At 39.1% G+C, this 16,704-nt stretch overlaps 1 protein-coding gene across 6 annotated transcripts in view; it reads right to left on the bottom strand.

Moving 5' to 3' along the window:
* The window catches only part of SNX25 (sorting nexin 25), a 182,358-nt gene that overhangs the window by 82,907 nt on the left and 82,747 nt on the right, over positions 1-16,704 (bottom strand). For all 6 annotated transcript variants that reach the window (XM_055112059.2, XM_055112058.2, XM_055112060.2 and 3 more), the window contains 2 exons: positions 16,517-16,689; positions 13,954-14,140 (listed from right to left, as the gene is read on the bottom strand). In XM_055112059.2, coding sequence (XP_054968034.2) covers positions 13,954-14,140; positions 16,517-16,689 — 360 coding nt within the window. The remainder of the gene's footprint in view (positions 1-13,953; positions 14,141-16,516; positions 16,690-16,704) is intronic.

The following is a 16,704-nucleotide window of genomic DNA, read 5'->3' as shown; positions in this document are numbered from 1 at the left end:
GTAATAACAGTAATTTTTCTTTATAGGGTTGTTATACACATTAAATTAGATAATACCCTTAAAAATCTTAAAACACAGTTTGCCCCGCAGTGAGAGTTCAATAAATGTTCATCATTATTCTTCCTTTAACACAGTTACTGAGTCTTTAGATATGTACTATCTAGGGAAATGGTATGTATTTACGTTTGTTAAATATGTATAAATTTGAAGCAGCCTTATTTTTTCCTGATTACAGAGCATTTTAGCCCAATCAACCTGAGACCGCCAGGATCACTCTAGTCCAACAAAATCAGGTCAACTGACCCACATAAAGAGCAAGAGACAGTGTAGCAGTGGAAGCTGTGGGGCGTCTCTCCAAACGAGGGAAAAGGTAACATTACTATGGGATTCTAGGGAACAGTGGAGTGAAGGTGAAATTTAAATGAAGCAGCATTTTGATAGGCCCAAGGCAGGGCTGTGTAAAGGGGTCAATGTTGGGTGGATCCAGGGTCTCGTTTCCCGAAAGCTGCAAGATAGATATACTGAGTCCAGAAACCCCATAACTGTGGCTCTGCATCTGGGTCGTAAATCAAAGCTGCTTCTTTGTGTCAAGCTGACTTAGATCACCCAGGCAAAAGTAGAATCTGTCATTCTTGCTGACATAATTCCAAACAGGAACTGGCAGTTGAAGATTTTTGAAAACAAAGTTTCTCAGTGAACACGAAAGCACAAAGAAGGGTATCATTATGACATTTTACTGCCATGGCAGGTACTTAGGAGAAATATTGTTTCCTGTTTACTTTGTAGGTGGCTTTAGTGTCTGTTATACCAGCCTGATAAATGGCTGGGCAGATTTTACTTTCTCAGTCTGCACCAGTTTTAACTTTCTCTAAAGTAGCATATGTTCATTGAAGAAAATGAGAAAATATACAAAGCACAACATTCAAAGTTAACCACTATTAACATTTGGACTATCTTTATAACCTTTTTCTATGCAAACATAATTTTTTTGTTTTATAAAACTGGGTTTATGCTATATATATTGCCTTAGAGCATTTTTATTAATTTATAATTAATATTTTCCAGCACAATTAAATATGCTAATGCTACACCATTACCAATATATGGTATTCCATTGTATAGATACACCAAAAATCTTTTTAACCAAACCCTTTTTGTTAGGCATTTTGGTTATTACAAGCTTTTCTCTACTTAAATAAAACTGCAGCATGGTGTGGTGGCTCACGTCTGTAATTCCAATACTTTGGGAGGCCAAGGTTGGTGGATAGTTTGAGACCAGCCTGGGCAACATAATGAGACCTCGTCTCTACAGAAAATACAAAAATTATCCTGGCGTGGTGGCATGCTCCTGTAGTCCCAGCTACTTGGGACTGGGCTGAGGCTGAGGTGGGAGGATTGACGGAGCATGGGAGGTCAAGGTTGCAGTGAGCTGTGATCGCGCCACTGCACTCCAGCCTGGGTGACAGAGCGAGACCCTGTCTTAAAAACACAAAACAAAGCAGAGAAACAAGCAAACAAAAAAAAAAACAACAAAACAACAACAACAACAAAAAAAACTACAAGCAACATTCTTGGAGAAATCTGTCCATACATGATTATTTCCTTAAAAATAAATTATTATGAGTCATAAGTACATCAAAAAGAATGCCCATTTCCACACTACAAAATTGTGTCACAAAAAGGTAATAATTTATACTCCTCCCAATAGAACACAAGGTTCTATTTTCCTACACCCTTGCCAATGCTAGTTAACAAATTTTTAATCTTCACCAATATTATGAGCAAAGAAAAAATATCTCATTTTAGTGTTTATGTCTCTGAGTACTACTGAGGATAAGTACAAGGTTTTGCGCTATATTTTCATGAGGTATGTCCAATGGCATTAAGCAGGGAGTGTCAGGAGTAAAATAGGGGAAGTATTTTAAGTTAGGACTTAGAGTTATGAAAGGCTCTTTCCACTAAAGGGCTTTTAAAACTGTTTTCCCATCTTTTTAGTGTTGCCGAAGGCAGTTAATTCCACAGAAAGACTAAGGCATGCTTCCCAGTCTTTTTCTATTCATAGCACATGTAGAAAATTATATTTGAACAGAACACTGAGGTAACCAGCCATCACAAGGCCACCCCAAGGGTTGAGGAAACCATCTCCATGTACCTACAACACTATTTGAGTCACATCAGGTAGGAGGTTCTGGACCGGAGCAGCCCAGGGTGAGGTGTCCTGAACTTAGGAAATACACATGCACACCTGTCTCCCTCTCCCCTATATAAAGTTATAAAAATAGACATATATAATATGTATATAATTATAAATATATATATATAATTTGGAAATATATTAAGTATAAATTGTATTTATACTTTTCTTAATCTTATCTATATTTTTATCTTCCTAAAATAAACAAAAATGTTACCATATATTCATTTCCTAGTTCCCAGAGCCTACAGAAATTACATGTTACAGAAACAATCAAATCTATGTCACTACTGGCTAGCTGGTGCCTTTTAGATAACCTCAAAAATGCCAAACATTTTTGCTGTGCTATCCATATCTATTTTCTACTACTGTTCCTCATAGTTTTATGTCAGCTGTTAGTATGACTATAATGTTTATTTATACTCATACGTATAGCACCATTCATATATGTTTCATTCTCAATTCTTACATTAAGCATTTTTATTCAGAATGTTTACTGAATATCACCTTTAGTTGCCTAGTTTTATGTTCTATATTGAAAATGTCCTAATGGCTTTCTCCTACATCTTGAGTGAACTTTTTCTGAAATAAGACATTATCTTGTAGCTTCATCTCATCCATTAATCCTATTCAAGTCAGGATCTGCAAGTGTATTTACCTTCTCCCGGCAACTGCTATTTTTTAGCTCTCACTGAAAGACTACTATGATCCGAGAACTACATTCATTCATTCATTCATTCCATGCATCATTTCATTTAATTATCACAACAATCCTAGGAAGTAGGAAGTATTTTCTCCATTTCACAGTTAAAACTGAGGCTCGAAGTTTAAATGACTTTCCCAAGGTCATGCAGCTTCAAAAAGCAAAGCAAAAATGCAAACCAGGTCTGTTAAGTCCAGGTCTGTCTGACTCTTGAGCCCAAGCTCTTGGCCAGGGTCTACCTGAGGTGCTTGACTGATTGCCATAGGTTGACTTGCGTTGTTAACCGTCCTCCACCTTTGGAAGAACTGCATTTCTCTACAGTACAGGGTCATTGAAAGACAGAACATGTGGCTACCACTTAGTGATGTGCAGGAGCCAGCCCTGAGGCTTGTGCCACCTCATGAGACCTGGCTGCTAAATATTTAGAAATTAAACACATCATTACTAAAAATTAAATTATACAAACTTACAATTAAATAAATTTTATTTTTTAAAAGGTAATAAGTACTCAAAACTCATTTCCTAATAACTTTATTCATTAGTTTCATTATTACATATGCTTGTGAGGTTATTTACATCTTTTATGTCAGTATTTTGGAAATACTCTATAAACTGTAATGGTGTGCTATTGCAAATCTCTCCCCAAGTCCACATTCAGTGACGTCATGCTGGTGGCTTTAAATCGGCCATGGCGGGAGTATTAACACCACAGAGATCAGCAAATGCCACAGTCAGGGTTTCTCACCTTGCCCAAAAGCCAGTTGTTGAAAACGACCAGCACACATCTTCTACCACTCTTCTCCACCGTTCCTTCAACAGACCTTGGGAGTCACAAAATTCTTTTGAGTAGGGACTTAGCACCACTTTTTTTCTTTTTTAAAGGAGAAGATGGCCCAGGTTCAGTGGTTCATATCTGTAATCCCAGCACTTTGGGAGACCAAGGTGGGTGGGTTACAAGGTCAGGACTTCCAGACCAGCCTGGCCAACATGGTGAAACCCAGTTTCTACTGAAAATATAAAAATTAGCTAGGTGTGGTAGCACACGCCTGTAATCCCAGCTACTCAGGAGGCTTAGGCACAAGAATCACTTGAACCCGAGAGGCGGAGGTTGCACTGAGCTGAGATTGTGCCACTGCACTCCAGCCTGGGTGACAGAGCGAGACTCCTTCTTGAAAAATAAAAATAAAAAAGGGGAAGAGCATTACCCACCCCCAACTCTTGATGCTTCATTCCATACATAAGAAGCCTCATCTCTGGCCCTTCTCAACCCTTAGCCTACTCCTCCTTAGGGCAAGAGGAGGCTTTTTATCTGATCACAGAAAGACAAATGAGCATGTGGAGAAGCACAGCCTTTCTTTTTTCCTTCCTCTTAAGGGTGTGTGTTCTCTGCCTCCAAGGGCAGCCAGCAGGTGGATCCTGGACCTGCCAGGGAGACAGGGCGGCGGGGAAAGCATGGTCAAGGAGGCTTATTCTGGTCCAGCATTGCTAGATGGGAAAGATGGTTTAATCCTGAGACTATTTATTTTACCTTTAAGTTTTTTTAAGAGACAAGGTCTCACTATGTTGCCCAGGCTGTTGCTCAAACTCCTGGGCTCAAGCCATCCTCCCGCCCCAGCCTCCCAAGTGTGCCATGACACCTGGCTCTGAGGTTGTTTTAGAAAGCATGCTGCTTGCTTGCACATATAGGCCACGTTCTCCATTATCTATTAGTAATATAAGTGACATTTTGGTCTTGTTTGTTTTATTCTTTGGCTTTAAAACGGTTCCGACCTCGGGATGGGAGGAAGAGTGTTGTTATTTATTGGAGCTTCTCAAACCCCAAAAATAATATTGCACTCCAGTTGATCACTAGAAATTGATCACTGTTCACAGTAAGATTAAATCTATTTGCTATCCTTGGTCTAATGATCATAACAACAACTACAGTGGTGGCTAATAGAGGGAACTGTGCCATATCTTGAGTTAAGTACTTTATATAAACTGACTCACCCTTACTCATTCATAAAGCAGATATGCACACCTCAGTGCAGTGTTGCTCCAACTACAAGAACATAATAAATTCAGAGATCATAAACTTCTTTATACCAACATTTCCCCTTCTTACATCAAATTTTATACTGCTGCCAATACATAATTATCCTTCTTGCTAAATGAAAATAACGTGTGTTCTCTGATATGTGCCCTCTGCTATTTCTCAGACACCAACTGAAGGAGGTATATTCTGAAGTCAATGAACTTTTCTCATAAAACTGAAAGATCTTTTAGAGTATTTTTCATAAACAGCCTCACATTTTGAATTTTTTTGGAACTAAATTTATATTCATTCATTCTTTTCATAAAAATCTGCCAGGATTCTTTTTGTTTTATATATTATGATTTTTCATCTCCTTGTCCACCCACAACTAACCTTTTCCTTGGCAGTTTATATGTGCTCACTGATTGCTGACATGATGTATTAGTTTGTATGGAGGTACACTTGATTTCTTATTTCATGTTCCTTTACAACATAATCCTATTTTACTGCTCATGAGTCACAATGTATTTTCAGAATCACTGTTCAAAACACTGAACATTCAAATAATTTAAGTTCTTCAAAGAAGCATGCTATTTTAAGAATTTTCATGTTTTAATACATTATCTTCATGTGCAAGCAGACCTGAACTAATTCAAAGAAAAAAATCCATTCCTTTAATAGCTAAAGAGAAAATAAGCAAAATAGAAAGCTCCATCAGTAACCCACTTTATTGTTAATTGCAATCTTTTACATTAATTAACTAATTATGCCCCTTTCCTCTTGCTTTATCCTAGTAAAACAGAAACCACCACCTTAATCTCATGTATTATCTATGTATTAGATAAAAAGTCTTCTTTTCTTCTCCAAGCTAAATAATCCTTAATCGTTTGAATTTTAAGCCTTTCAGCCATTACTAAAATTCCCTCTCTACTATTTTCAGATTCTCCATGTTGATCTTCAAATGAGGGGTCAGAAATAAACAAATCCAGAACTGAAACATCGAATAAAGACTAGATTGGTGGTAAATAAAATTATGGCAGTAATAGGCTGCTCTGATTTTCTTTATCACTACCTGCCTCTCTGGCAGTCTATCACTGTCCTAATAATAGCTGTCAACACTTCTGATGGTATTATTTGTCCTCTGTGCAAAGGTTTAGTGCCAGCCGAGACTCACAAACAGTAAAGGGTTATCTCCACACTTGAAGAAAACCCCCAAAAGTTAGAGCCCTGTGTCACTGCTGTTTTCTGCCCGCCTGGCTAGCAAGTCACCCAGCCTTAAATATGGGATTTGAAGTCAGGCCGACCTCAGTTCAAATCCCAGCTCTGTTGTTTATTATCTATGGGATCCTGGGCAAGTCAGTTTACTTTCTACAACCCTAAGAAGGAAAAAAATACTACCTAATTCATATGCTTGTTATAATGATCAAGAAAGATGATAATTATTAAGAATCCAACACTGTGCTTAATACATAATAGATATTCAACACATGGTAGCTTAAAAAACAAAGTTTTCTCCTCTTGAGCATTTGCTTGGCATCTCTTTAACGTTGGCAAAGAGTTCGAATCCAGGAAAGCTGCATGTTTCTCATGCTTGTGTGGGAAGTAGAACTATTCTGCCTCACTAAACTATCCATGTGCTATGGCAGCAAAAATGGCTGCTTGCATATCCCATATCCATTCTTCCTGCTTTCTAAGTAATAGAATCCTCTATTTTTTAACTGGGTCTAAGGCTGCCCAGAATAAAATTACCCATTATATCTCAAATGTTCTGACCAATAAAATAAAAGCAGAAATACCATGCAGTAGTTTCCAGAAAGGTCCTTAAAAGACAGCCAGTGTTGGCTGGGCATGGTGGCTCACGCCTGTAATCCCAGCACTTTGGGAGGCAGAAGCAGGTGGATCATGAGGTCAGGAGTTCGAAACCAGCCTGGCCAATATGGTGAAATCCTGTCTCTACTAAAGATACAAAAATTAGCCAGGCGTGGTGGGGCGCACCTGTAGTCCCAGCTACTCAGGAGGCTGAGGCAGAAGAATCGTTTGAACCCGGGAGGTGGAGGTTGCAGTGAGCTGAGATTGTGCCACTGCATCCCAGCCTGGGTGACAGAGCGAGACTCCATCTCAAAAAAAAAAAAAAAAAAGCCCGTGTATAACCTTTGTCATCTTTTTTCCTTGCCTTCAACCTGCTTGCTGGAATTAGGATATGATGGGTGAAATTCTAGAATCCACCCTGGACCATGAAGACTCTGGACTATACTCTCAGGATGGCAGAGCGGTGAGCTGGAAGGAGTCTGGGTCCTTGAGAAGGATGGAGCCCCCACACCACAAGTCCTGGACTGCCTGCTTTACTATTCAGCCTTAACAAAGAAGGAAATCCTGCCATTGGCAACAATGTGGATGAACCTGGAGGACACTGTGCTATATAAAATAAGCCAAACACTGCATCATCTCACGTACATGTGGAATCTAAAACAGCCCAACTCCTAAAAGCAGAGAGTAGAATGGTGGTTACCAGGGGCTGAAGGTGGGAGGGAGATTGGAAGATGCTGGTTAAAGCGTACAAAGGTGAGTAACTTCTGGAGAGCTAACACACAGCATGGTGACTATAGCTGGTAATACTGGGTATGATACACTCGAAATTTGCTAAGAGTTGATCCTAGGTGTTCTCACTACACACAAAAAATGGTAACTATGTGAGGTAATTGACATGTTAATTAACTTGCTTGTGGTAATCACTCCACAATGTGTACATACATCAAATATCAGCCAGGCATGGTGGCTGACCCCTGGAATCCCAGCACTTTGGGAGGCTGAGGCAGGAGGGAGGAACCCTTGAGCCCAGAAGGTCAAGGCTGCAGTGAGCTGTGATTGCACCACTGCGCTCCAGCCTGGGTGACAGAGTGAGACCCTGTCTCTAAATAAATAAATGACACTGTACACCTTAAATATACAGAATTTTTATTGGTCACGTGTATCTCAATCAATCTGGGGAAAAAACTGCTATACTTTGGATGCTATCATTATTTGGGAGGTTTTTGGTAACCTTCAGCTGAACTGGATCCTAACTAATTTAAGTACCTCCAATCTATTCATGGGTTTAAGCCTGTGGCTCTCAACCAGGTGCAGCTTTTCCCCCTAAGACACTTGGCAATGTCCGGAAGCATTTTGTTTGTCGCAACTGTAGGGGTACAGCAGAATACCACTGGCATTCAGTGGGGAGGGGCAAGGCATACTGCTAAAAATGCTACAGTAAACAGAACAACCTCCCACAATAAAGAATTATCTAGCCCCAAGTGTCAATTTTACCAAGGTTGAGAAACCTTAGGTTAAAAATGTCTCTCAGGAAGGTCAGTGAGAAAACACCCTTTGTTCATTGCAATAAACGTGGTAAAAGAATGAGGTATCCCGATCAGTCAATATTCTCCTCAACAGAGTTTCCATATATCTCAAATAGTACAACCAGTTTTCAAATAATTAGGGTGCAATGAATTATACAACAGGATGTCTAGTCAAGACTTCAGATGGGAAGCAGGTGGAAGAATACTCCATTTACAAGAGAATCTCAATATTAGTTGCACGTTACGATCACCAGGGGAGCTTTTTAAAAATCCTGATGTCCGGATTCCCCTCCAGACCAATTACATAAAAATTCCTAGGGGTGAAGCCGAGGCACCTATTTGTGGAAGAGCAAACCATTTTCATTAGCACACAGTTTACGAATGCACTGCAGGATTACACAATGCAGGCAGCAATGGATGTTTTCCTGGGCCACAAGCCGTCCGCACATTTATAAGAGGTTCTGAAAGGGCAAACCTTTCATTTCTACTGTAATGTTTGCTTTGACCCCACTTTATCTTGAAAACAAGGGAACACTCAGTCTATTCTCTAGTTTAATGGCAATTGTGAGTTTCACTAACGGATGCACCTTCATTCTGAGCTCTGGTTTGCCTTCCTTGATTGTGGCATCCCTCACCACCTACACCAACTGTGGGAAACCCATCCAGGTGCCCTTTAATATCCGGAACCAAGGTGGCATTCACATTTTTGGCTCTTGTGCTATTAGCAGAGTCAGTCACTGCTCCTACCAGAAAACCATGGAAAATTCAAAATATCACACCAGTATAGCCACCACATCTTCACTTCAACATCCTGCATCCAGAAAAGAAGACAAAGGAAAAGCTACAAAAGCTAGTGGAATATACAACTTACTTTTTTAAAAGGTCTCAGTGGTTCTGACATACAGCCTAGGTTAAAACCACTAATTTAGTGTATTTGAAGGATGCATTTCTAGTTCTACTGTGAAAGCACTTCATGCTGATTCAGAAAATAACCAAACTATTCCAGAACTACAAATATCACCTTCAAGGTTTTTTGTGTTTGTTTTTAGCGCATTCTGCCCTAACAGAGTTGAATGACTTTATTTCCTTTAGAAAATACGCATCTCTCAAATATGTAAAAAATAAAAGTGGATAGGTACATCAACTGCTTAGTCTAAATAAAACACATTACCTGCCTTAGGCAGACTATCCCAAAATTGTATTGAGAGCAATTTGAAGATAGTAACGTAAAACACCAATAAAGTCAGATAGCAGAGTACTATAATTGTACCAGAAAAACAACAGAATAGCTCAGTCTATGAATTAAGAAAACAGTTCCAGGCCGGGCACGGTGGCTCACACCTGTAATTCCAGCACTTTGGGAGACCGAGGCGAGTGGATCACTTGAGGCCAGGAGTTCAAGACCAGCCTGGCCAACATGGCAAAAATTAGGCGTGCTGGCGTGTGCCTGTAGTCCCAGCTACTTGGGAGACTGAGGTGGGAGGATCGCCTAAACCCTGAGGCAGAGGTTGCAGTGAGCTGAGATCGCTTATAAAAGGATGCAACCTAATTAAATCTGAGAATGTATCCCTTTTGCCTCTAATAGACTAGTCACCTGTCAAGCTCGATTATCTAATCCAAATACCTCCAAGTGCCCTTCCCACTGACTCTGCAAACTCTGCTGGAAACACAAAGCCTAGCAGTAAGAAGGAAGACAGAGGAATATACAACATACAGAACAGGAATAGTGCACAAAAGGAATGCACCTTCCTGGTGCCTGTGTCCCATCACTCCTTGGCAGCGGTGGGTACGCTGTGGCAGGAGGCCATACTAGGAAGAGGTTAGGAACTGCAACATTTTATTTTACTCTCACTTGTAAACAGTCACTGACAACGTCACTGAAGATGCTCAACGGTCACTCAAAAGGCATCCTTTAAATGGCAGACAATCCAACTTGCCCATGGACTGGTGAAAGGATAAAATGTGCTATATTCATACCATGGAATATTATTCAGCCAAAAAAAGGAATGGGGCACTGATACATTATACAATGCAAATGAACCTTGGAAACATAATGAGTGAAAGCAACCAGACACAAAAGGCCACATACTACATGATTCCATTTATATGAAATGTCCAGACTAGGCAAATCCATAGAGACAGAAAGCAGACTGGTGGTTGCCAAGGGCTGGAGGGAGGGAAGGAATGGGGAGTGACTGCTAGTGGGCACAGGGTTTCTTTTTAGGGTGATGAAAATATTCTGAAATTACACAGTAGTGACAGTCAGAGTCTCTGAATACACCAAAACCACGGAATTGTACACTTAAAGGTGCTGAATTCTATGGTACGTGAATTATATCTCATTTTCAAAAGGTATTCTTCAGTTTAGCACTTCTACTGCCTCTTAAGTCCCTCAGTGCTCAAGACCAAAGGGCCTGCTTCCCAGGGCACCCAGGTGCTATCCCTTTAATCTTGCCCTATTTATGACGTCAAGAGGAAGTGATCTTTGAGAAAGATTAAGGGCTCACACTATTTTTGTTTCATCACATAGTAGAAGGGAAAGGAAAAACATAAAATCAGAACTTCAGTGTAATCTTTGGTCAATCAAGTTAAGGCAATCCATGATGTGCCTACTGCAATAAAAGTAAGCTGTTCAATCATCCTGGGGCAGTGTACACCATAGTTTTATTGTTTTTTATTGTAGAGACGGGGTTTCGCCAGTTCCCCGGGCTGGTCTTGAACTGCCAGGCTCAAGCAATCTGCCCTCCTCAGCCTCCAAAAGTGCTGGGATTTTTTTTTTTTTTTTGAGCTACTTCTTTATCTACCAGATGATGAACTGTATATAGTATTTAAATAGTTCTGAATCTTTGGCTGGTACATTTTGAAGAAGATAAACCATTAATTCTTATCAAGATTCATTCATCTTACAATACAGGAACTGTGTTAAGATACAAAATAACAGATGGTGCTAAGAACCAGTGGTAGATCATTCAAAATAACTAGTTCTTATTCTTAAAAAATCAGGAGCTCGCCTGTAGTCCCAGCTACTTGGAAGGCTGAGGGAGAGGACTGTTTGAGCCTAAGAGTTTGTTTCCAGTGTGGGCAACACCGCAGGACCTTGTCTCTTAAAAAACAACAACAACAACAACAACAACAACAACAAAAAACTCTGATGCCTTTCTGTTTCCTCCATTAACTATTAAATACATCCCTATGTGCAGTGCTGGAATCTTCAATTTGGCACACAAAATAGAACACTCATCCACAAGTCTGTAAGACAAGGAATACTGATTCTCTTAATCTGCCACTATTGACTCTAGATTGTTATCTTAAACTCACTTGGGGCTACCAAATAGTCCACACCTGCCTTTACTGTGGAACGACTATTTGGTCAAAGAAAAATGCTCAGGAATTCAATGAAGCCACAAATTATCAACATGAGTTATCTGTTCATAAACAATGTCTTAGGAAGAATTTATAATGTTGTGGGGCATAGTCATCATGTCACCTTGTCACACCATGCACAGCAAATCCAGGAACAGCAGGCACGAAAACACCAGGTAGATGAGTATTCGAGTATAGGTCTGAATAGCATCCCTACAACTAGAGTTTGGGGTGTGTGTGTGTCTGTGTGTGTGTATGTACAGTTTTAGGGAGAGGAGAGGCAACAAGGGTGTTCTACCACTGAGCTCTTTCACTTTTATAGAATGATGCTTTAAAAGGAATCGAAGGACACTATGATAAGGATGACTTGAGTGGATGTAACCTGTGAGCCTCACATAACAAACCTGGAATACTGGCTCTTGGGTTCTAGCTCAAGCATCACACTTACGAAAAAGAAATGTCTAGACTCAGACAGAAATAAAAACAAATCTATAAAGAATATCATGTAGTCTATTCAAAATTATGCATGGCAAGAGAAACATTAAATCTCCAGATATTATATCAGATATATATTATACCCAAAATTAAATTCCTTGTAAACAAATCCATTTACATTGAACTCATCATTATATATTTGAGTATATATTTGTAAATTGAACCCGTCATTATGTATTTGAGGTATGTATTTGTAAATTGAAGCTGTCATTATGTATTTGTGACACCTAGATTAACACATGACACCATGTATAAGAACACAGTGCCATCTACGTCTATGCCTCCTTAGATGGTGCTTTATTCAAATCAGAAAATTAAACAGCATGAGTCATCTTAATGTTAACCCTAGTTCAAAAGCAAATGTCACAAGTTTAAAAACCTCAACTAATTCAAACACCCAATTTCAACCAATATTTTACTTTTCCATCAGGGATTTACCAAAATTATTAATGAAAAGCAAAATGAACATATAAGAGTTTTCTTTCTTTCCCCTGTATTATCATTTGGGAACATTAAAAAGAAGGGTAGAGAAACAGAAGCCTAGAAAATTTACAAACTAGATAATACTATATAATCATACTAAATGTGTATATACTATTAAAAATACACAAAAATACACACCCCCTAAAATATCTCAGGTATAACAAGGGACACTGTGCTCCCCTATAAAAGATACTCCTATAGTATTTTCAAATGTGTTTTCTCAAAATAATTAATCTAGAACCTCTTATTCCCAAACCCAAGCCTCTGTACTGTCCAAGACAAACAAAAACCAACACAATGTTCTACTCTGTAATTTGAAACACATCTTCTCCTTCTGATGTCCTTCCAGTGCTTTTCTAAGGTAGTCATCTGAGCAGCTAAGCAGGTACTCCCGACATCTGAAGAGCTTTCAGTCTATTATAGCCTCATTACAGCTGACTCTTGAAAAACATAGGTTTGAACTGCATGAGTCCACTTACACAGGATTTTGTTCTGCCTCTGCCACCTGAGACAGTAAGACACACCCCTCCTCATTGTCTTCCTCCTCAGCATACTTCCATGTGAAGAGATGAGGATGAAGACCTTTATGATGATCTACTTCCACTTACTGCATAGTAAATATATTTTCTCTTTCTGGTTTTCGTAATATTTTCTTTTCTCCAGCTTACTTTATTGTAAGAATACAGTATATAATACATATAACACACAAGATATGTGCTAATCAACTGTTTATGTTATTAGTAAGGCTTTGGTCAACAGTAAGGTATTTAGTAGTTAAGTATTTGGAGAGTCAATTTTTTTTTTTTTTTAGATGGAGTCTCACTCTGTCACCCAGGCTGGAGTGCAGTGGTGTGATCTCAGCTCACTGCAACCTCCACCTCCCAGGTTCAAGTGATTCTCATACCTCAGCCTCCTGAGTAGCTGGGACTACAGGCATGTGCCACCACACCCAGCTGATTTTTGTATTTTCCATGTTGGCCACGCTGGTCTTGAACTCCTGACCTCAAGTGATCCGCCCACCTCAGCCTCCCAAAGTGCTGGGATTACAGCACTTTTGAGCCACTGTGCTTGGCCCAAGTCAAATGTTATATGTGATTTTTGACTGGGGGTGGGGGCGGTGGGGAGCGTGGGTGCCCCAAATTGTTCGAGTCAACTGTATTTGAAAAACCTAATACTTTAAAAAAATTCATTCTAATTACACTGCTAAGGAGACGCTGGATAAATTTAGCTGTCACTAAATAGTAAGATTTATAGACTTGTTTTATTTCTGCTTCCCTGACAACTACTTTTTTTTTTTTTTTTAACCTAACTAGGCAGGGGATGATAATCAGTAGCTGTTGCTGTGCTATAATTGAAGACCAAATACCTTAGTTGCTTCAAGAACTCCACATCAGAGTTGCTGTTAATGAGCTTGATGAAGTCCTCGTAAGAGGGGGCATAGGTGTAGGCTCTCTTGTGATGCTCATTCATTTGCTCTCTGTACGCCAGCTGGGCAAGCAGCATTTGGTTAATGTAATCTGGATTACTCAGTAACTCCACTACCGGCTTCAAGACTACAGGAAGAAGAAGAAATCGCCACTGAGAAAGGTATTCTTCTTTAAGGGAACTGTTCATATATCACATAATTGAGACTACATTTGGAAAACATTTTTCAAGTAGCCAAACAGGGGAATATCTATACAATACAATAAACAATTCAAAAATGTACACACACGCACACATACAGCTGCCTATCCCTCCAAATATGTTATCATCTATGGCTATAATCAAGTTGTCATTTTAATAAATAAGTGAAATGTAAAAGAATCATGAAGGGAAGTCATTTGGAACTTAAGGTGCTAACAAAACTATCAAAATTAAGGCCGGGCGTGGTGGCTCACACCTGTAATCCCAGCACTTTGGGAGGCTGAGACAGATGGATCACTTGAGGTCAGGAGTTTGAGACCAGCCTGGCTAACATGGTGAAACCCCAATCTCTACCAAAAACACAAAAATTAGCCATGCATGGTGGCACGTGTCTGTAATCCTAGCTACTCGGGAGACTGAGGCAGGAGAATTGCTTGAACCCGGGAGGCAGAGGTTGCAGTGAGCCGAGATCTCGCCACTGCACTCCAGCCTTGGCGACAGAGTGAGACTCCATCTCAAAAAACAAAAAACCACAAAATTACAACAACCAAAAAAACACTGATTTTTTTCTTTTATTTATTTTATAAGGCTCAATACGTTTTGACAAGCTTAGTCTGCCAAAGGATGAAAGTCAACATTCTCCCCAACTGGTTAAAACAGACCTCAGAGAGGAAGTTAAAAAGTCAATGACACTATTACAAAGCCATCCTTGTAACTTGAGATTAGAAACTTCCTCTTCTCTGTGGTTGGTTATAATAGCTGATGGGCACAGCTGGCTTATCTTGAGATAGTAAATGAGATAATCACTGCATCTCAAATGCAATGCTATTTGTCTGAGACTGAGATAGGGAAAGTTTCTCTTATCCTGACTAAGCATTTCCCTGGATATAGTTAACTTTTTTCTAGTAATCACATTATATTGTGGTACAGTTCCTTTTTACGTATTCCAAGTTCACAAAATTATGTACAGTCATGCGCCACATAATGACATTTTGGTCAACAACAGACTGACTATATGACAGTGGCCCCCATAAGATTATAATGAAGCTGAAAATTTTCTACCATTTAATGAGGTCAAGCTAGTGTAAAGAAACCTATTGCACTGCCAATAGTATAAAAATACAGCACACACAATTATGTACAGTGCATAATACTTGATAATGATGATAAATGTTATTACAAAAGAGTCAAAAAGTTTAAAAAAATTAAAAGTTCATAAAGTAAAAAAAGTTATAGTAAGCTAAGGTTAATTTATTGAAGAAAATAAAATTTTAAATAAATGTAGTGTAGCCTAAGCGTACACTGTTTATGAAGTCTGCAGTGGTGCACAGTCATGTCCTAGGCCTTCACAGTCACTCCCCACTCACTCAGAGCAACATCCAGTCCTGCAAGCTCCATTCATGGTAAGTGTCCTATATAGGTGTACTGTTGTTTATCTTTTATACCATATTTTTACTGTACCTTTTCTATACTTAGATACACAAATATCATTGTGTTACTATTGCCTACAGTATTTAGTACAGTAATATGGTATAAGGTTTATAGTCTAGGAGCAATAGGCTACACCATATTGCCTACATGTGTAGTGGGCTATCCCATGTAGGTGTGTAAGTACACTCTATGATATTTGCACAATGACATTGTCTAATGACACATTTCTTCGGACACATCCCTGTTGTTAAGCAATGCATTACTGTATACGCATTATCAATAAATCATATAGCAAATATATTTTAAGTAAATATGCTAATCAGAATTTGACTGTGGTCAGCCATGGTTGCTCACACCTGTAATCTCAGCACTTTGGGAGGCCTAAGTGGGAGGATCACTTGAACCCAGGAGTTCAAGACTTGCCTGGGCAACATAGTAAGACCCCCATCTCTATTTAAAAAAAAAAAAAAAAGAATTTGAACACACACACACACACCACACACACACACGTAATATATAAACATACATACTATGGATATTATATAGATATTATACACACATACACATACTTTCATTAATGTATATATTATTGGCCTAGATAACTCAAAAGCTATCCCAAATGAATGCTTCCCTGTGAAGAGCATAAAAACTTGTTTTCTATGTCAAAACATGCAACTTAATGGACTGTGCATTTGGCGATATGTCATATTAAAAATTTAAGTTTATCCTGAATGGCCAAATAGTTTTAGAGACATATAAACAAGATTTTGAAAATACTTCAAATCCCGTATGTTCAACAGTAAACAAGGTCTGCATGTAGCACATTAGTTTGCACACTTATTGAATTAGTGAAATCAACTGTATAAGTCTACCTTTTGTTGTGAGAATTTCTGCAAGCATTATACGTAAGCTGAGAGACTGCACATCCTTTGAGGGGAGGAGACAAAACACCAGAACCCGAGAACACGTTTGTAGAAATCTTACTTCATCATCTGAGTTCCTCAAGCATGCGTGCAACACAAAAGGTCTTGGCTGTTCTTCATGTCTAAATAAAGAGAGT

Source organism: Pan paniscus, chromosome 3 (assembly GCF_029289425.2).
Source record: "Pan paniscus chromosome 3, NHGRI_mPanPan1-v2.0_pri, whole genome shotgun sequence".
NCBI lineage: Eukaryota > Metazoa > Chordata > Mammalia > Primates > Hominidae > Pan > Pan paniscus.
The sequence above is the reverse complement of the archived record's forward strand: the minus strand, read 5'-3'. Positions and strand labels throughout refer to the sequence as shown.